We start from the raw sequence: 20,785 nt of genomic DNA, 5'->3' as shown, positions 1-20,785 counted from the left end.
GCCAGTATCATTAACTTGGTCTGATTTCTTCGTAATGCAGGTAGACTGAAACCAATAAATTCACTGTTTCCTGCATGTTAGTTTTCAGTTACGCACAAAGGAAAACCTGAAACTGCACGTGAAAAATCTCATGYGGAGAATTTGATGGGGGAAGGAATTAATTTTTCCTGTGTCAAATTGAGGAAATACATAAAGAAACATCATAAAAACAAGTTTTCCAAAGACAAAGAGGTTGGAAGGGCAGGGCTTTGCATATGAACTTGAGGACAAATCCCATGAGGTAGCTAATGCAATCTGCTGTGTTTAATGCTGGATATTTTCCAGTCCTAGAAAGCTCTTTCTTCACCTTATCCTTGCTTTCTTTTTAGTTTTTGCAGAATCATCCCCAGATATTTCAGTTCAGTCCTGGTGAAAATAAGGTTGGTCTTAAGGAAAAGTATCATAAGCTCCCGTTTAAGTCGGATTCTAAAGGACAAGGTTTGCAAAGCTCTCCTCAGAAGAATGATGTCCACTGGAATTTAGAAAAAGCACCTACAGTGCTAAGGGATACTTCTGCTGATTGCCATTGGTTTGATCTGAATGATTCAAAAGTCCAGCCAATTAAGGAGAAGGATATTGAGAAACAATTTCAGGGTAAAGAGAGTGCCTACATGCTCTTTTATCGAAAATCTCAATTGAAAAGACCACCAGAAGGTAAAAAATTCATCTTTATTGACACTTGTTTTGGAGAATGCAGCCAGCTGGGCATTTGTGTCCTTTCTGAGTATGGAAGATAGTTGTCTGTCTTGTGGTCAGTGAAAAAGGGGTTGATTAGAAAGGGTAAACGGGTTAGTCGGAGATAAAAAGGTTACCTCTACAGAGGCAGCACTCAGTTTACTGGCTATAGGTGACGCAGACTGTCTTTCCAATACTCTTATCAAATGCCAGCAAATAACAATTGTTGCTGACAACATTCATGTTTCTTGTTCCCTTAAGAAAAAGCTGGTAGAAACAGGTTAAAGAACTTTTTTTGTGTGTGTCATCTTGCAATTTATCCTTGGTACTGTAAAAAGATGTTATTGCTCAGAATAACCATAATCAGAATTTCTAGGTAACCCTACTGTAACATCTCATCTTGATCACTCTCTTTGCCAAAGCGTGTTTTTTGCAGCTGAGACTAACCTATATTATGTGTTGCAGCTCGAGGAAATCCAAAGTACCGAATTCCTGAACACCTTTTGAATGAAATGACTGCTGCTAATACTGAGCTGCAAAAAAAGAGGTATGTTAATTTAGCTGYGCTAATATCTTAAAAATTACTAGTCTGCAGTTCCCTAAAGAGATTTTAGGTGGAAGGAAGTCATTTAGTAGGTTCAGCCAATAGGTTCGTAGTGTTCAGCCAATAAAATGAGTAGCTCAGTGTCCCAGCTGTAGAGATTTCTGTGTTTGGACACTCTCTTGCTGGACTTTTAGCTCACATTTTCCCCAAATGAGCATTTTCCAGAACTTCAGAGCGGACATCCTTACAGCTTCAAATTGTACCACGTTTATATGAAAATGAATGCAGTTCTGGAAGGAGAATGTTMTCTTAATGATCTTTGTAGGGAGAATTCAAAAGGGGGAAGGATTTGACCCACTGTGAAACAACAGGTAAATGGTCTCCTTTGCCAGAAACATGGAGGAAAGAGCTAATGGGTGGAACTTTGCTTGTGATGAGAACCATGCAGATGTGATCGCAGAATCACAGGTTGGAAGGGATCTCTGGAGATCATCTAGTCCTTCCCCTCTGCTCAAGCAGGGGCATATAGAGCATGGGGCACAGGGTGGCATCCAGGTGGGTTTTGAAGATCTCCAAATCACTCTTTACCCTCACCTTGCTCCTGCTTAGTGCAGGAGCAAGTCCTGCTTAGTCCTCCCCCTTATCTATTAGTCCCCCCCTTATCTATTCAGGGGAATACATGGCAAGATACCTTACAGTTTGACTGTGTGTACCTTCTACATATCAAAATCCTGCTTAAGACAAATGTTACGAGTACCTAAAGCAATTCAAACATAATTAAAATTCTTTTCAATAATATTTCACAAAAATCTTGAAAAGTTTTGGAAAAATGTAAAGCAAATTAAGGACATTTCTCTATAACCTCCARAGCTTTCAGTAAGCTATGGGATTCTGATGATTTTATCACTCATAACCTGCCTTTTTAACCTCCATTTACCCTCAGTGATGAGAGATTCACAGTAAAGATACAGAAGTTAGACACATGAAAGCCATGGGTATCTTCTGTGCTACCTGTTTGCTGTGCACATTTTGCTCCCTTATTCTGTTGATGCCATTACGTTTAACATCTTGCAGATGAGACTGGATGCAGGTATAAAGGAGGAATGCATGGCTGTTTCTTTCCTGATTCGCTTTCCATATAGTTTCTTTTGTGTGTACATTGTCTCTGCATTCTTTGGAATAGTGATCTGGTACATAGCTGGAAAAAAATGTCACAAATTCCAAAGATTAGTTATATTGCCCTGTTTAGAGAGGTATTGTAGAAGCAAGCACTATAACAATACAGAGTGTGTGTGTGTGTGTGTGTGTGTGTGTGTGTGTGTGTGTGTGTGAAGGTTGTCTTAGCTAGTGCTGTGTGGTAAATTTTGTAAATTGTTGGCATCTTTGAATGCTTCTTTTCATAACCACTGAGGGAGAAAGGGATATGACAGTGAATTTTACTATGGGATTAATATTACTGGGTATCATTTCTGGAGTGGTTGCACAGAAGCTTCCCTGAAATAGGTTAGCAGTTTGTCAGTCTTCAGTGCAGCAGCTTGTTATTGTGTTGTTCTTTCTCAGGGCTGAATGGGACTCAGCAAACCATGGCATTGACCTACATCTGCATTTGAGCTCTTGTTACAAATTTCAAAATGGGGCTTTGCATCCTTCCCTTACTTGGAAAGAGAGTATTGTGGATCTGACTATTGACAGAAGAAAAACTCTGGGAGACCTGCGACAATCAGTATTCCAGGTATTTACTGTATTAAGTGATACATGCACACTTCTCTTTCACCTGCACTGCAATAGCCTTAATAACTACACTTCTGCCAGAGTTTTGAAGCTCAATGAAACTTTTTGAACCRTAAATAAAACTTAAGGAGGCTGACAACTTATATAGCTTTGCACAGAGAGAAGCTTTGCMCTGAGACTGACCCTTGAAAGACTGAAGAAGCCACAAAACTAATGAAGCTTTAATTTTGTGGACTTTAAAGCTGGTGTAAGTAAACTATTTTGTGTTTGGGAAGCATGTACTCGGGCAAAGGTTGCCACTCTGCAAAGTTCTAAACTTGTTAACATGGGAGTCTGTGACAGTTTTGCCTTTSTACTTGCAAGGAGCTTCACTGATCTCAACCAGAAATTCTTGGAGTTAATTAGTGTAAAAATAAAAAAACTAAAGAAATCTTATAGTTCAAGTATTGAATGTTGTTGAATGTTGAAACGAACTTTCGTTTATTCTCTAGTAAGCTACATGGAAGTTGCAAAGAAAAGGAGTCATAGCCTTTGGTTTAAGTACAGATGCYGAATTTGTGAAATGCTTTTTCATAGGCATCTGGACCAAAGTTCACCTGTTTACCTGTTTTTTGGAAACTTTGTTTGCTTTTYTGTATACCTTGCAACCTTTGGTAAATGTCCCCTAGAAGTGTAATTCTCTAGCYGGTGTCTAGTATGAAACACTTGAGTTTGAGATAGTTAAATGCTCGTTTAATGTTTTCCCAAAATGCTAGCTTTGTTGAAGTAAATAGCAGTGACATGTAAAAATTTTAGGTTGTAATGACTTTCAGCAAAGCTGTAATTTTGAGTAGTATGAGTTACTGTGTGCTGGTGTTTTCTTTATTTCTATTCTTGCCAATTAGGTGTTGGAATCCTGGGAAGGAGACCTGATTCTCAGTATGGCTAAACCTTTACCAGCAGGACTACATCTTTACCACTCACTTGATGGTGAGATTATGCTATTTATATGCTGTATACATTGCAGACATAGGGGATTTTTCTGTATAAGCATTTTGGAGGGTGTTACTGAACAATCTTTGGTCCTCAATAAGCTTCCTTGCAAATCCAATGTCATTAAGCTATTTGTGAATTAGGATTCTGACAGAACATAAGCCATGACACTGATGTTTAAAAAAAAAAAAAAAAAAAAAAAAAAAAAGCTCTGACTTATAGTAGGAAGGTGAAAGAAATGTCAGTGTAGGCATGAATATTTCAAAAACTAGACTTAAAGTATATTATGTGAGTTAAATATTTTTATTAAGTTTGATAACACTGTTTAGCTGTTACCTAGACCGAACATACTTTCTTGTTCTTGACCGAACATATTTTTCGAGTGGTATCTTTGGCCTCCCTTTTTTCTAGAGAATTTGAATAGGTGGTCCTTTGTGCTGGGCCTCTTTACCCAGTGTGACAGCTAAAAGCNNNNTTTTTTTTTTTTTTTTTTTTTTTTTTTTTTTTTGTGTGTCTTGATATATGAGTGAACCCTAATTCTTTAATCCCTGCAAATGCTGATGGCATGGCAACGTTTGTACTAATGGACTTGGAGCCAAAGTAGAATGTGCCAGTGTATTTTAGTTGACCGAGTGACCCTCCTTGTTTATTTTGAAGAGGGGGCAGAACTTGATAATTTGTCCTTTTTAGGAGACGAACTGACGCTGGAGAGCGTTGGACTGGATGATGGAGCAGACATCTTTGTGTGGAATGGGAAAGAGGTAACAGAACCAAATACCCTCTCTCCTTGTCAGTTCTGAGGAGAAAAGATGCAATTACCACACACACTTCTGGGGAAATTTAATCTGTTCTGAAGATGTGCTGTTGACATGCTAACATTTGCCACTTCAGCCTTCTCTAGAGTACTCTTTGCATGTTGTCACTCTGTCTTGTGTGTGCTATTCAGTGTGTTACTTGATAGAATTACAGATAGGATGATACCATGTGGAACATGGTGGTATGGTCAGATTGATAGTTACATGATGCCAGTTTCATTGGGATAGATTTTTCAAAACATCTGGTGCCCCTGAAAGGAGAATAGGCAATAGCAATGCAGTAACAAAAGCTTATTCTCTCTAGCAAATTGTTCTACATACAAAACTACACCTGTCACTAACTTATTTTATATATGGTCTCCCTGAAATACTGTGCTCCCTTTTCAGACTGTTCTAATATCAAGGCTTCTGTTCAACTTCAGCTACCTGTCTTAATGATTATGTGGCAGCTGCAGAAGATTGCCCTCGGTCTCTGTAGTTGGGTAGAATACTGCTTTAACAATCTTTTTGTTGTAAATCATGCATTTCTCTTTTCCTGCAATATATCAAAAGGAAAGATGCATCCAGCAACAGACTTTTCTTGTCTGTGTCTTACTTTTGGTATGGTCTTGACTATTTCAGCAGCCTTCATGGTCAAATTGCCTTGGAACAGGCTGCCTGGAAAGGTTGTGGAATCTCCATCTCTGGAGATCTTCCAAACCTGCCTGGATGAGACCCTGTGCCATGTGCTCTGGGTCCCTAGTCCCCAACCCTGGGTCCCCAACCCTAGTCCAGAGGGTTGGGCTAGATGATCTATGGAAGTCCCTTCCAACCTCAACCATTCTGTGATTCTCTGACGAGAAACTGTATTCTTTGCCCAGGTTAAATTTCAGAGAGACCATGTCTCTTTGTTTCAGTGATCTTAATCTTGTAATTTATTTCAATGCAGTCTTTTCTTACACAACGTACAAAACGTTATTACTGGTCAGCACTGCATAAATCCTGATGTTCTTTGCTACAGGTTGGTGGTACAGAGGTGTTGACCGGCCCGGATCATGAACCAGTGATCGTAAACGTCCTTCGTTTAGCAGAGTACAACGAAGGAGGGAAAGGTCAGCACTTCACAGAGTCCCAACACATCTTCCCATGCAGCACGGAACTGGGTGCTCTGCGCAGAGCCTTAGCACCATCAGGAGGAATCATCCTAAAGAACGGTTCTGGGTTTGGTAAAGATGCCAAGAACTGGGAGGTGCTTCCTGAAGAAGATATGAAGGAGACGGTCAAAAGAGTTGGTCTCACAGATGGATGCTCAATACTAGTTTTAGACAGCCATGACCAAAGGTAACCATTCTTACTATGAATGTAATTAAGAAAAAAGCAGTTGTGACAAAATCCGCTCAAAATTATGCTAGATTTATTTCTTACCTGATTGTGATTTTATGAACACTTTACTCAAGGTAAACATTTAAGATTTTGGGTTAAGTATTTACATGTTTATTTGCTGTTGAAGAGTGGAGTTGCATCTTCTTGACTTGCRCTGTAATGGGAAAAATCTAGTGAGGGCAACTTGTGGCCAGTGTGCTTGCATGTTTTTGGAGTATCTTGAATTTGAGTTGTGAGGCTTTACAAGAGACTAGGAGGAAAGAGAATTGAGCAGCATCACAACAACAGCAGGCAGCTCTCGCAGCACACAGCGCTGTCAAATCTCCCAGTTGAATCTCAGGCTCTTGGGGAGACTAAGCAAGTGGTCAGTCACTTCTCAGAYTGTAGCACTGAAGTTGGGTTCCCGTTTGTAGAGACACAGAGATATGTGCGTTACATAAATGTGTTTGTTACATCCTAGTCAAAATAGTCATGAAAACAGTAAATGAATTCACCAAAAACTCTTTCTGAGTTTGTATGTGGTTGCAGATAAACAAAAGATATCAAATTTTAGTCATGACTTGGTATGCTTTCTGAATAGATTTTTTTTCCAAAATCCTTAAATGCCACCTCAGAAAGTGACTTAAAATCTGAAGTGCCTTCAGAAGCTCAAGTCATATTGGAAACCAGTTACCAAAGAATAGATGCTGTATTAGTTACTAGCCCTGAGGTCCCTGAGCCTCGGGCTGTTCYTCTGGTACATGCATGACTATTAGCCACCTAGATGTTACCGATTTATATGACAGCTTTAGTAATCTAGCCCTTGTAGTGCATGCAATTTTCTTGTGTTTATTAAATTTGTTCATGTCTATTTTTGCACTGTTTTTTCTTATAGCTTGGTGAACATATCAAATGGTAATTTAACTGCTTTTACATATGACATCAGCTGGCTCCAAGTTAAAAACTTCTGCGGAACGGATCCTGAAGAGAAACAAGTTAAAATTACTGCCACTATTGAAACAGTAAGAAATCCGATTGTTCAGAGAACTAGCACGTTTTCTCTAAACTGTTTGGCCAGTGCGTTTGGCCAAATACTAAAAGTGTGATTTTGTCTGTACACAAGCAAAATAGCAATTTTGCTTTTTGGCGTTTTCAAGGACTGGTTGTAGCCTCAGGGTGCAAGCTCTCCTCTGAGAAGGTAGTGTGGAACTCCAAGTTAGAATTTCTACAGGCAGTCGGCAGAATAGATTATAGGATTTTATGACTGAAGTTAAAACAGGGATTACTTTGCTCGATAAAAAGAATGTAATGGTGGTAACCTAAAACAGTGTGGCCTATGTCAGTGTTTTTCAGTCTGAAATGCTTTTCACATTCGGATRTTCTTATTTTCTAAAAGAAAATATTGTACTGTAATTTAAAATATTTTACAAAGTCGTAGTATGTAACAGAATCTGTGTAATTCATCTTTGTTCATTCCATTTTGCTTTTATTGTGATTTTTGTTTTTTATAAGCTAAATCTTTTTAAAGTTGTTTTAACAAATAAYCTATTTTGTATAGAAATCAAAAATATTTTTTTCCTGAGGATTGATTCCCACCCTCCTAATTTTCTGAATAAGTATTTCTCAAGAGATTTTTCTGGTACCTTTTCTAATTCTTTTTAAAAAATAATTTCATGTTACATGAACTGCACGTTAGATTGAATAATTGTGAAATGTTAATTTCMTGCTAAATCTCAAAATTAAATATTACTTTTTTCTTTGAATAACATTAAAAAAGTTATAGTTAATACAATTATATTAAAGAAATTATTATATCTGTATAATTGTTAGCATTAGTAAGAACATGACTAGTAGACAAGTTCAAGTGAAGTTTTATTGTTTGGAATTTGAACAGCAGCTGTGGTCTTGGCATTTTTCATTAGAGATTTCAATATTCCTTGCTTTTAGGTGATGTCAGATATAAAAATGAAAGCAATACAGGAGCTTCAGCTAGAGGAAGAGCTAGGTAAGTGCTCGAATGCTTTTATTTTACACGTGATAATGTTGTTAGAATTTGCTAGCTGACTTCCTGATTAATGAGAGTATTTGAAACAAAATTCAATGCTATGAAGTGTTGAAGAAGACAGGATGTACCTGATCTAAAATTCATAAATAACATGAATTTTAATAAAATATTTTCCCTAGCTTAAAAAATAAATTGGAAGCCCTGTTTAAAATACATGTTTTATGAAGCCTTTATATTCATCTTCTAGAGGTCCCTTCCCTTAACCATTCTGTGATACTAGTTTTTCAGAATCTGTTTTATCAGTTGGAGTAATCCTCATTTTATTGTAATATTACACCGCAAACTGATTTTTTTGTCTTAATTCTCTTTATTCTATTTTCTTCTTTGAATTTTGTATTAATTCCTTTACATCTGTTGATATTTTATAGCATTTTATAGCCAATTTTATAGCATTTTATCAATTGTAGCTAATGGCTTCCTTCAAAAAGAAAGTATCCTTTCTTGGAAAGGATTTTTAAAAAAGCCCCAAAACTAAGACAGTTCATCAGATCTCTAGAAAACAATTTCCAGCTGTGCTTCTTATGTAACACCTTCAGAATGAAGCTTTTTAAATAAAAAAATGACAGCTGCAGCTGTCATTAATTTCAGATGTTACCTGTCTAAACCTTTAAGTCAAATATCTTGTGACTTGCATTATAGTTAATACATCTAACTCTGTCCTCCTTGTCCCTCTTGTTACAGCAAATAACAGCTGCCTCAGACCTGTTAGTGGAAATGGGAAACTTCTCTCTCCAGGTAAAACTTATTTATTTATTGTATCACTTCCTGAGAAGTTAACTTTGGAGACTTCAACCTTTTCTCCTTGTCTCCATCATGTCCTGGGAGACACACAAATGTACTCTAATTTCCTTGCTTAACTGAAGTACTTTTTTTTTTTTTTTCTTCCAGCTTTACTACTTACTAACTACACTGATGCAAAGCCAGTAGTTTTAGCACTTTTGTGCCTTCAGGGACAAACAGAATCCTTCAGCTTTGTGTTGCTGAAAAATGTTTTCTGTATTTTTTTTGGTTTTTTTTTTTTGTTTTACTACTTTACTAGCATGCTGCATTAGTAAGAACACAGTCAGGAGGCCAAAGAGAGAGATTAATTCCCTTCCCTTCAGTACCTGTCATGCTGCATCTGGGTTAGAGTATCTACTTTGAGGCTCCTTATTATGAGAGGGAAAACAATCAAAACAAACAAACAAAAAGCTATCAAAAAGCCCTTAAAAACTGGGCCAATCCAAAGAAAAGCACTTGGGAATTTTGGGGGATCTGGAGCCYATGAAGTGGGAGGAAAGATGAATTTGGTCCATGAGAAAAGAGAAAGCTTAGGGATATCTAATCTTCATCTCCCTGAAGAAGCAGCGGAAAACTAAAAGGAGCGGAGTCGAGAGGAAATTCCAAGGGAAATTCCAGCTGCATAKAGGGGAGTTCACAGGAGGAATGGTCAGTCACTAGAACGTGGTCCCGTGGAGCGGGTCCATATGGAAATTCCCTCCATAGAGATCTTCAGAGCTTGACTGGAAAAAGCCATGAACAAGCCCAGTTAACCTGAGCTAGTCTTGCTTTGAGCAGTGGTTTGGACSAGGTCTTTTCAACCTACAGACATCTTTTCCAACCAAAATTATTCTGTAACTCATAGGTGAGAGGCAGGGAATGAGCTTTTATTCTACAAATGGCCTYGCTGATGTAGTGAAAACACTGGAAGTGCAGTTCTCTGAATGCCACTGAATACTTYTATTACTCTAAAGAGCAGCCAAATAAATGGATATTTTATTTTCGGGAAGTAGCTTTTATATGATGTTTTCCTTATTTTCTCTTCCCATAAGTGCCAGAGGATTATACTGTCAAGGAAGCAGAACTGAAAATGGGAAGCTTGTTAGGACTGTGCCATGGAAAATCTCCAACTTCTACTCAGGTAAAATATTACTGTGACTGAAAAGAGTCAGGTGCTGCTTTTATGTTCTGTTTATATTTCTTAATATTTCTGATAGTCCTCTATTTTCTTTTGCAATGATTGCAGTAATAAACTGGAATGAGGAAAAAATATTGATCACTGACATTGAGATCTTTGTTATAGGCATTAAGGCTCATATMCTTTATCTCAGTTACAGAAGGCAAAGAGCATATACTTGATTATTATAGATAATTTGGGTAGTGGTAAATCATTAAGCTGCAGTAATTCATCTGTTAGCAGCTGTCGATATTCTGTGCTCTGATAGGCCTGTATTTTGCTAAAGAATCTAAAGTAAGAAAAGGAAGGTACGGCATTTGGTATCTACAAGTTGTGAATTTGGAGAGAAAAAAAAAGGAAAAAAAAAAAAAAAAAAAGGCCGATGTGTATTTCTGAAGATCAGATGCCTTCTTCTCCCCCCACACACGCTGTTAAGGTAATGTAGAGATATGACAAAATATGGCTTAAGCTAGCAGATTTCTATTCTTATTTGTGCAGGCCAAGGACATGTACATGTGGTTAATGAACTTCAATTGATAGCAGTAATTGAAGTACATGTGCTTGTCCTGTCTTTCCTGCCTAGATATTTGATTTAACTAAAAGCAATTTTGGTGGTGTTTGGGGCCAGACCATTGCTAGTATATGAATGCCTAATAGAATATTATTTCATAGTATTTTCATAATGAAATATATATCTGAGAACTATTCTTGCATTTTTAGCTCTTCTTGTATTTTATTGTTGGGAGCCACCAACACACAAGCCCTGAAATGGAGATAGTTGTGGAAGAGACCGCCTCTGTCAAAGAGGTAAGTCTAGGTGCTCTTGAAATATTTTGTGGTGCCTGGACCAGTTCTGTTCCTGGAGAACTTTTACCTCATACCATATGTTGTTCAGTTCACCAGGTAATGTGAAAGAAAAGAAGCTTTTCAAGTCTAAAAAGCAGTGGGGAAGAATGCTTTGATCTTTCAGCCAGCAGACGTGCCTGGTTGCTTGTATGAGTGTAGTCTGACTGTTCCATGTGTGGCTTACTGCTCCTTTCAAGAAAAGCAATCCTCTCAAAATAGTGCACAATCATGGCAGAGCCTGTTACAAGCATAGCCCTGTTGAAATAGAGAAACTAATAGCACAGTAGCTGAAAGGCATACGCATCCCCTCCCATATCACAAAACACAAGTTGGCGTTGGTCTGGCAGCATTGCTTGAAGAACATTTAAGCCAATTTCAGCAGCAGCCATGCCAAAATTAAGACAGAAACCAGTATTTTCAAACAGCGAGGAGACTTTAGGAGCGTATTTACTAAAATTTTTTCTTCTGTTTGATATTACCAGCTTGATTATTTTTATTTTTTGAGGTAGGTCACTAGCATTTTCAAACTGTTTCAATAGAATTTGCTTCATTAAAGCAACACGTTGACAGCACAGATTTCTTTTTTAACATTTTGTGGAAATTCTTGCCTGTAGTAATAAATTTCCTACTTGAAAATTTCCTACCTCAAGAATGTATGCCACGTCTGTATGTTTTTATTGTTTCTAGGTATTCCCCATGAATCAGCCATTCAGTTACTAATACGCTAAAAAAATCTTGTGCAGATCTGCTGAAAACTTAATTTCCCAACCTATGCATTGAGTTAGACCTCACCATATATTTCTTTTATTTTTCAGTGTTTAAATTTAATGCTGGAAAAATCTGGATTATCAGGTTAGTTGTGTTATGTTATTATTTCAAGAGGTCTCTCTAAGGGATTTCCAGTTTAAGAGCCCTCTTGCCAACCCCAAATTTTAAAAGTCCTTGCTTTGTTACAGTGATTTATGTGTCATTGTAATCTGAGAAGGACAAAAAAAGGAGTTTGTCTATTGCAGTGGGAACCATTATGAGGGGATGTAGCTCAGTGGGAGAGCGCTTGCTTCGCATGTAAGAGGCCCTGGGTTCAAGCCCCAGCATCTCCACACACTTTTTCGTATGAAGAGAGGCTGAGCGAGCTGGGCCTGTTTTCTCTGGAGAAGAGACGGCTCAGAGGGGATATGATTAATATGTATAAGTTCAGGAAGGGAGAATGCAGGGAGGAAGGGGACAGGCTGTTCTCACTGGTGGCCAGCGATAGGACGAGGGGTAATGGCCACAAACTGAAGCAYAAGAAGTTCCGTCTCCAGGTGAGGAGGAACTTCTTTACTGTTAGGGTGACAGAGCAGTGGAACAGGCTGCCCAGGGAGGYTGTGGAGTCTCCTTCTCTGGAGGTCTTCAAAACCCGCCTGGATGCCACCCTGTGCCACATGCTGTAGGTGTGCCTGCTTGAGCAGGAAGGTTGGACTAGATGATCTGTAGAGGTCCCTTCCAACCTTAAATATTCTGAAATATTCTGAAATTACATGAGGTTAATTGTAAAAATTGGAATGATCTTAAGGTTTTGGATTTTTTCTTGGTAGAAGCCAGTTAATGTGAGAACCCAGTTTGACCGTTAGTTGGGAGTCTGGATGGTTGCAATTCTAGCTATTAAACTTCAAAACATGGGCTAAGGAATATGCATAGATAGCAGTGGTGTCACATGTGAGTTCCTTGGCTCAATGCCTCTCTCTGATGCTGATGAAAGAGAAATGAGAGAAAAGCAAGCCTGGTGTCACTGTGTTTTCAGGTTTTAGATCTAACCTATCCTTTACTGAATATCGAATTCTGTTACTGTGGGGTGAAGGCTGCAAAGTTGGCCACGTTCTAGGAAACATAAAAGTTCATCTGAAAAATATTACTATGAAAATACACATAGAGCAGCCCAAGTGAAAATGAAATATTGTGCTTGTATGCACATATATGTATGGGCAGAGTAGTTAATAATGCCTTGAAAATTGAAACTTAACCTTTTTCATTTCCTTGTGGTATAGGTTCACTGCCAAGAAATAATGGTTCTGTTTTTATTGCTTGCTTTATATTACTGTTTTTTGAAAAGTTGAATTTGGCCTTGCRTGGAGATTCTTGATCTGACTGCTCTTGTTTAAAGAAATGTCATAGTTAGTGGATTTTGAAGTTGTAGCTTGAAAAGGCTGCCAGCTACTATTTTCCCATCAGAATTCATTGACGAGTTTGAGCTTTTAGTTATTTTGGACCCTAGAGARAATTTTTGAAGTGCATTTTAATCTCTTACTATTGGCCAGAAAAAAAAAAAATACAATTAAATTCCTTTCTCCTCTACATTAAGCTTTATATAGGTGCTAATTGCAAAATGTTGCAGTTTCTGAACTGTATCATCTCTTTTCCTTTAATAAGAAGTCTACCAGAAGTGGAGAAGGTAGACAGAAGGGAGGGAGAGCTGGGTTTCTTCCTTACAATATATTTTTAACTGTTATCCAGATTATCCTTATTAATAACTAATATTATATTTTGGTTATCCTTACAGTATCATTTTAAGGCCCTTTTCATTGATATATTGTAATGACAAGGGAAGTGCAGTGACAATTGATGCTCAGCATTTCCACAACTGAAACCTTTTTCCCTCTCAACTTTTTAATTTTCTTTCTTCCACATGCATGTTGTCATTTCACTTCCGTTGATTTCCTCTTGAACCAGGGAAATTATGTAGCTTGAGCAAGAGAGTTCATAAAGACAGGCAGGCATTTATCAAAACAAGAGATGATCACTTCCTAGAGGCAAAAATGTGGTTCTAGGACCCAGGGAAGGGAGTTAAAGCAACTTGCTTATTCTTTTCGGTGTGTAATTTTGTCGGAGTTGTGAAAATGAGCAGACTGTTAACACACATTTATTATTTACTTTAAACWGTGTATGTTATTGGTAGCAGTCTTGTTGGCTGATAGTTTTCCCTGTTTATTTGTTTTTGATAGGTGACAACTGGCATTTGAGAAGGCTTGACTGGTGCTATGAGGCAGGGGAAGCGTTAAGTCAAGAAGTACGTGGACCTTCTTTAGAGCTTGAATCACACAATATGTAGTCTATTTTTCTTTAGAACCTCTTCCTTAAAATAAAGCAAATCTGTGGAGTGTTTTTGTGGGTGATACATTATTAGACTTGCTGTCCTATTTTTGTAAGGCTTTATGAAGACAGTATTGCCATATTGTTAAAGGTAAGTCTTAAGCATGTTCTTCTCAGGGACTTATATTAAGCAGTGAACAATAATAATAAACACAAGGTATTAATTAGTAAAATATGAAGGTGTAAAGGAAGTGGATGGGACCAGTGGGATGCTCTTAAAAGAGCTCTTAAACTGTGGACTTATATGGATGGGGATTTATGCACTCTTACAAAGTTGTCTCCAAGTGCTGACTATCAGGTGGATATTTACGTGCCTTTCTGTGGATGAGCAAAACAGTTTTTTTTTCAGGAGACAAAATGCAAGGACCTGCAGGCTTAGAACTACACTGTGCTTTCTCTTTCTCTAGAATGCCACTCTGAAGGAACTTAATGTTTGCAGAGGGGATACTTTGGTTGTAACTGAAGGAAGGCTCCCACCAAAGGTAAAACTACGAGTGGTGTTTGTTCTGTAATGAATTGACTTTTTTGAAGACTTGAATACAATAGCTACCAGGTTCTTTACTTTTCAGGGGTTCCTGAAAATACCCRTCTGGTGGTACAAGCCTTTAAGTCATATGGAGCAGGGAGGGAATGCACGAGCCCAAGTGAATGGTGTGACCTGCAAGATGGAGGCTTTGCAGGTGTCTCCAGCAGCAGGTGAGCTCAGTTTGCTTATGAAAGGAACCGTATGTTTCCTCTTAGGACAATAAACTCAATCATATTGACTCTCTCTCTCTCTTGCCGGGTTTCTGTCTCTCCCTAGAATATGTCCAAACACACATGGATCTGTGTTACGCTGGCAGTATAGAAATACCAGGAGAAGCTTCTCTGGAAGATTTGAAGATTCAGGTTAGATGTTCTRCTGGGTTTTGAATGTACAGCAACACTCTGATTAATTGAGCCATATTAATACCTATTTTTTATTTCCTTTTCCCTTGTCTCCAGTATGTTCTGATATGGCATTTGCTTATATGCCATGTTCAGTGGTAAGTACCAAGAGGCAATTTGAGCATGTAGCTCAGATATTTCCTTAGTATGTTCCCTGCAGTTGCCATTTTACCTGTCACGTCTCCCCAGCTGCAAAAGCCTTGCTGCACTTCATCTGAAACTTTGGCTTACAGATGTATTTTTATTTCACAATGTAAAAGTGATTAATTAGAGGAATACACCTATGCAAACACTTCCTAAAGAGCCACTTACCATTTCCACATCGTTCCTGTATTAGTTTCTTTTTGTGTGTGTTTTCATATGTTAAACCTAACAAATGAGGAATTGCTTTAGATGCAGAGAAGGTCATATTTGTCATTTGTGAAAGTGTATCTTAGTTTCCTTGGCCAGAAACTAAGACATGCAAAAAGGTGCCTTTTATGTATTTTTAATTAGAAAAATGTGATTTAATGCACTTGTCAAAACAAACAAAAACCAACAACTATCAAAGGACTCTGTTATAGATCTCTTCTACACTTCAGCCAGTTGGTTGTTCTAATTAAACTATGTTATGTCTTCCATTTCTGATCTATATCAACACTTGGTTTTTTGGGTGAGACTTCTGTTTCTCAGTCTCAGCCAAACTGCTCCTATGAAGCACTATGGCCATTTGCATCTTATGAATATAGAAATTTATCTTAGTGTGCAAATAGTATAGTTTGGTTAAAGGAATAAAGGAGTTTGCTCACCACTTGGCTGGAGTTTATGATAATTATTTTGTTAGCCTCATTCTTCCAGTTACAAAAAAAAAAAAATGTGGTTTTAAAAAAAAAAGGGATTACTTCAATGAGCTATATTAAATTGAGAAATGCTGAGGTGGGAGTGAAGTCCAGCTTGCTTTGAGGTTGAAAAAAATATGTTCATCATAGCCACCAGCTGTAAGTTGCAAGCAACCATTGGTACAGAATAAGTCTAAATACCTTGCCCTATTTCTCATTGTTTCAACACTGCACTGAGAGGCAGTCAAGTGATTTTCTTCATCTCTGCAAGCAGACTGACTGCTGAAATTATTGAAGAGATGCTTGTTTTTTTTCAGGCCATGACTTTGCCGTATTGTCAGGAGCAAATCATTCCTCTACCTGCGTATCTCAGAGCCTGGACAATGGAAAGCAAGCGCCTGGGCAAGCTTCTACGGAACAACAAGCAGCAGCTCAAGTAGGTTCCCTACTAAGCACTGAAGTAACATAGCAAGAGACTGGTGGGTTACTGGGCTGTGAGACAGATTGGTGGAGAAATGAAATCAGTTCAGTCAAATGTCAGCAGAAAGCTCTCTTCTACTTGTTTCAATAGTAGGGCATCTCTTGCAACTAAAGTTCTGTAAAAGGGAGAGATGGGAGTGTAAATAATCATATGCTTATTCGGCTAAGCTTTATTTTTAAGTGGTTTTGGGTGCAATTTATATACCTTTCTAAGTTTTGGTTTTGCAATCAYGTCTTGCTTAGGTTTTGCAGGCAACTGAAATAAAGTTATATGGCTGAAAAAAGTGTGTATAATCTTTGTTTTATTATCAGTGACTATAAGCTGGGAGCCAAAGTGGAAATCTGCATAGAACCTCTGCAAAAAGAAGAGAATTTGGGGTAAGTCCTCATGATACTTAATGCCTATTTGTGTRTGTTTGAGATGAGACTTAAACTAGTATATTTTAACTTAAATACTTTYTGTTGGAATTGCAGAGATTATTTTGTTCAAGAATACTTCGAAACTTTCATTTTCTGCTCATAGTGGAGAGTGGGAGGGAGTTGCAATTTGGGATTTTGGAAGGATCATTCACAAAAATTGTCGATCTTTTTCCTCATGGCAGCCCCTGTGAACTGTTGCTTCGAGTACAGATGGGCATACCAGGACAGAGGGACTACTACCACTCCACAGATTTGGTCTGGGATATCTCCAAAGAATGCACAGCCTGGTCACTGAGGCAAAGAATTGCTTCTCACTATTGTCTCCCTGTAGATAAGATTGAAATAGCCAAATACTTCCCTGAAAAATTTGAGTGGCTGCCGATATCTAGCTGGGTAAGATCTGGAATGACCAAGTCTGACAGCTGTTTTGAGAAAAGTGTCCGTTGGTTTGTGCTGCACTTTTAAAATATATGTACTTGAGTGCATAGCCTTATTTTCCTGCAACATAAACTACAAGGTGAATTTTAGGAAGTGGTCATCTCCTTAGGGGTCTGCTTATGTGTTTTAGAAATCGTAGTGAAGACAATAGGTTTTTGATCACTTTTTCAGGTAGCAGAACTTGCAATTCTGCCAAGTTAACCAAGTAAGAATTTTAAGGGAAGAGAGAAATTTTGGTTAGCAGGAGATTAAACCACTCCTCCATCCATCTCATCTCTTCYTATATGAATGAAATAGCTTATACAGGTTGAAAAGCTAGCTGCAGGCCATAAGGATGGAATCGTTTGCCATGACATGATGCAAATGTATACATTTAATTGAATTTTTCAAGCTATAGCTATAAGAGTCAGATAAGAGAAATAATGGAGATCAGAGATAAAACAGAATGAAGGCATTTCTCTTCACTGTGGTCAAGAGTCACTGCTGCCTAGTCATGAAGTGTTATATACTGTGCTTAATATAATGACCTGGAAGGGAAAGAGACAGATAAATGTTCTTGTTTGTTTTTGGCTTTAAGTAAGCTGCAGGACCCAAAAAAAAAAAAAAAAAAAAAAAAAAAAAAAAAAAAAAAAAAAAAAAAAAAAAGCTGCTGTCAAAAATGGGTATTTAATTTTCTCTACAAGAAGCCTCTGTGTTTATGGAAGAGCAGCCAGTGGGGATACCACATATTTAGAAGGAATTGTCAGCAGATACCAGTTAAGCAGCTTTCTGAAAACTGCTGTGTATTAATCTTCTGTTTTGGTTTTATTTAGATGCAACAGATTTCCAAGAGGAAACGGAAGAAAAAACTGGAGAGTTTACAGTCAGCACCTTATCACCTGAAAGATGGAGACATCATTGGAGTGAAGGTAAATGAATTTTGGATTAGGTTAAGGCACATCCCCCTCTGCACAGTCTTCATTTCTTCCTTGTTTTTCTGCATCCTGTTATAGCTGTATGAAACTGCTGATATATGAATCTGGACCACTGTATGGAYAGGGCAAGTCTTTTGCTACTGATACTTTTTGCCCTTTTTCTCTTGTTCTTAACCAGCCTGGTGGAAATGTGATGCTGTCACCCGTAGATCCTGCTGCAGGCACTAGAGGGCAATACTCAGAGGTGCTTATGCAGCTCACCCTTAGCCAGTGCAAAGACAGTTTATGGTCTGTGCTCAAACATTGTCCAGAGGAAATTGTGGATTCCTCTTGCCCTTGTTTTATGAACTGTGTTTTGCAAGTGAGAATAAAATCCAAGAACAGTGTGTGAAAATAGGCTGATGCACTCAATCCCTTTTGACAACAGAATCTTCTCCTTGATGACACAAAGGACTTCAGCACAGTGAGGGATGATGTTGGAAAAGAGAAACAAAGGCAGCTGGCATTAGAAAAGAAGAAAAGGTAGTGGATATTTACATCTGCTTTTCTTTTGAAATATTCAAYGGGGTTTTTTTGCTTGCGGGTTTGTTTTGTTTTGTTTTTCTCTGCTTTTCACAGTAACTTGTTACCTGGCTAACCCTTTAGCACAGTGATAGCAGTGTGCTCTTRGCACACACAATCCCAGGAGAGCTAAAGGAGGCATTCACGTTGATAAAAGCAATTCAGAAACTTCCTGTTTTAAGTGCATGCCATGTTCCTATGCTGAGCCTCAGTTTTAACCTTGCAGCACACTAAGTTTGGCACTATCTCAGGATGAGAAATGGACTCTCTGTATGGGCCTTATGGGGTGCAAGAGGGAGCTCACAAAGTTGTTATTGCACCTAGGTGAGAATTGGGTTTCAGCCCAGTTGACATATGCTTAGGCTTAACTCAGTACTATCTATTTATTATATGTTTTAATAGCCGACAAGCTGAACGTTTACAGAACCACATTTTAGCTGAGGAAAAGGTGACTATTAAGCCCCGTAAACCAGAAGTGGCTCTTTCAATCAACGTGGGAGTCTTCAGATAGCAGCAGGCAGCTCATTCCTCGACCCGACCGTACTGCCAATGTGCCCATGGGAATGGAGTACCTCAACTGGACCAGCGAGAGGGATGGTCTTCCCTGAAGGGTCTTCAGGAATCACCGAGACAGACTGAATTTAGCTTTCAGGGTGACTCTGGTTTCATTGAATCTCTCTGGTGAAGTGCTTTAGCATCCCTTTATCCTTGTGGTACTTATTCTCAGGCTAGGTAAATGCACTTTATCCTTGAGAAAACTGATTAATATATTGTGCTGACCTTTCAATGACTGTTTTGTTATCACTCTAGGTGTTTTTTTTCCTTAATCAGAAAAAAATGGCATCTTGCACCATCACTACAGAGTTTTCTAGGGATTTTTAATGCAGTCATAAACTTTTTTTTATTTTTCAGCAGTTACTGTTCCATCTCTCGTCACTGAAATCCCTAGGGATACCAGAATTTGATTTCCTGTCTGATGTATAAGTCGATAAAAGCTTGAAGCAGATTTCAGATATGAAAGACACATGGTAGTCTGTGGACAAAATGTTGCTAAATTGAGTCCACAGAGGAACGAGTTCCAAATTTGCCAAGCTCTATACCCTGAGGACCTATGATTTTGTGGTAAGGAACATAAGTGCAATAGCCTTGAATTTCAAAGTTACTAGTGCTTTTTTATTGTCTACAGGCTTTATTAACAAACAACAACATTAGAAAAAAAAATGACAGATTTGAAGGCTGACCTTCGATGGGCTTTATTAGACTCAGTCAAAAGGCTTGTATTTACATTTTCAGTGTTCCTATTCAGAGGATTTTCCTTCACTTCTCATTTGTTCAGCTGTTTTAATACTTTTGAAACATTTGCGAAAGAGCAAGAAAATGCTTATCTTGGTGTTGATTTACAGCTTCCATAATAGAAGGGATGTATGTCGTTGAATTCCAGCTGAACTGAGGATCAAAGGTTTTTGGCTGTTAAGTAAAATGTTGACCAAATTGTTGCAGAATTGGATCTCAAGATTGAGAACACATGTAAGTGTCAGAGACCATTTTTGTTACTGAGGCTGGGAATCAGGGTTTACTAAAACTTGATGTTTTTATCACCTTTATTTAAAAATTTCAAATATTTACAGCAGTCCCCACTGTACATGATTATCCATARCTGAGTTGCCAGTCAGGTTCGTAGTTTTGTTTGAGTACAAATACTACTGACAAATTAAGCAGAACTCTTAATGGCTTTTTTTTTTTTTTCCTTATAATGGGACTTTAAATGGTGATAAGGTGTTATCTTCTACCTTTCCCTTTTTTCAGGCCGTGCAGTAGTGTAGTGCTGATGGCATGTAACGTATTTGCCTTTTCCCTATGGAAATTTGCAGGAATTGATTCCTGGGTCAGCTCAAGTATGTTACCAAATACACTACAAAGCCTGTTGAATTGCACAAATGGCTTGCAACCTTATTTTGAAATGGGTACGGCCATGTTCAAATATGACTTGTGAAACATAGGCTGAAATACCTTTAAAACTGTAATAATGAGTGAACAAAATACATAAAACTTCAGAGGACTATAGTAAGTGGCTTCATATATGTGTAGAAATTGTTGTAGAAAATGCTGATACAGCAGACTACAAAAATCCTCT

General features: G+C 38.1%; 1 protein-coding gene and 1 non-coding gene across 4 annotated transcripts in view; both read left to right on the top strand.

The window, feature by feature from the left end:
- The window catches only part of USP40 (ubiquitin specific peptidase 40), a 31,199-nt gene extending 10,414 nt beyond the window's left edge, over window positions 1-20,785 (top strand). The window contains exons 11-33 of one of the 3 annotated variants that reach the window (XM_026033719.1): window positions 369-693; window positions 1,180-1,261; window positions 2,819-2,990; window positions 3,874-3,958; window positions 4,652-4,722; window positions 5,777-5,837; window positions 5,868-6,096; window positions 7,013-7,139; window positions 8,065-8,122; window positions 8,864-8,917; window positions 9,994-10,082; window positions 10,839-10,925; window positions 11,780-11,816; window positions 13,946-14,010; window positions 14,501-14,575; window positions 14,663-14,789; window positions 14,896-14,981; window positions 16,156-16,274; window positions 16,631-16,696; window positions 16,921-17,131; window positions 17,989-18,084; window positions 18,518-18,612; window positions 19,054-20,785. In XM_026033719.1, coding sequence (XP_025889504.1) covers window positions 369-693; window positions 1,180-1,261; window positions 2,819-2,990; window positions 3,874-3,958; window positions 4,652-4,722; window positions 5,777-5,837; window positions 5,868-6,096; window positions 7,013-7,139; window positions 8,065-8,122; window positions 8,864-8,917; window positions 9,994-10,082; window positions 10,839-10,925; window positions 11,780-11,816; window positions 13,946-14,010; window positions 14,501-14,575; window positions 14,663-14,789; window positions 14,896-14,981; window positions 16,156-16,274; window positions 16,631-16,696; window positions 16,921-17,131; window positions 17,989-18,084; window positions 18,518-18,612; window positions 19,054-19,162 — 2,526 coding nt within the window. In that variant the 3' untranslated portion in view covers window positions 19,163-20,785. Of the gene's footprint in view, window positions 1-368; window positions 694-1,179; window positions 1,262-2,818; window positions 2,991-3,873; window positions 3,959-4,651; window positions 4,723-5,776; window positions 6,097-7,012; window positions 7,140-8,064; window positions 8,123-8,863; window positions 8,918-9,993; window positions 10,083-10,838; window positions 10,926-11,779; window positions 11,817-13,945; window positions 14,011-14,500; window positions 14,576-14,662; window positions 14,790-14,895; window positions 14,982-15,077; window positions 15,119-16,155; window positions 16,275-16,630; window positions 16,697-16,920; window positions 17,132-17,988; window positions 18,085-18,517; window positions 18,613-19,053 lie in introns of those variants that run through there. The other 2 variants (XM_026033718.1, XM_026033720.1) reach the window with 2 other exon arrangements.
- TRNAA-CGC lies at window positions 11,993-12,064 on the top strand. Its single transcript has one exon. It is a non-coding gene; the product is annotated as a tRNA-Ala (tRNA).

The sequence above is a fragment of the Nothoprocta perdicaria genome, unplaced genomic scaffold (assembly GCF_003342845.1).
Source record: "Nothoprocta perdicaria isolate Ctin4 unplaced genomic scaffold, notPer1 scaffold_132, whole genome shotgun sequence".
Taxonomy (NCBI): domain Eukaryota; kingdom Metazoa; phylum Chordata; class Aves; order Tinamiformes; family Tinamidae; genus Nothoprocta; species Nothoprocta perdicaria.
The sequence above is the reverse complement of the archived record's forward strand: the minus strand, read 5'-3'. Positions and strand labels throughout refer to the sequence as shown.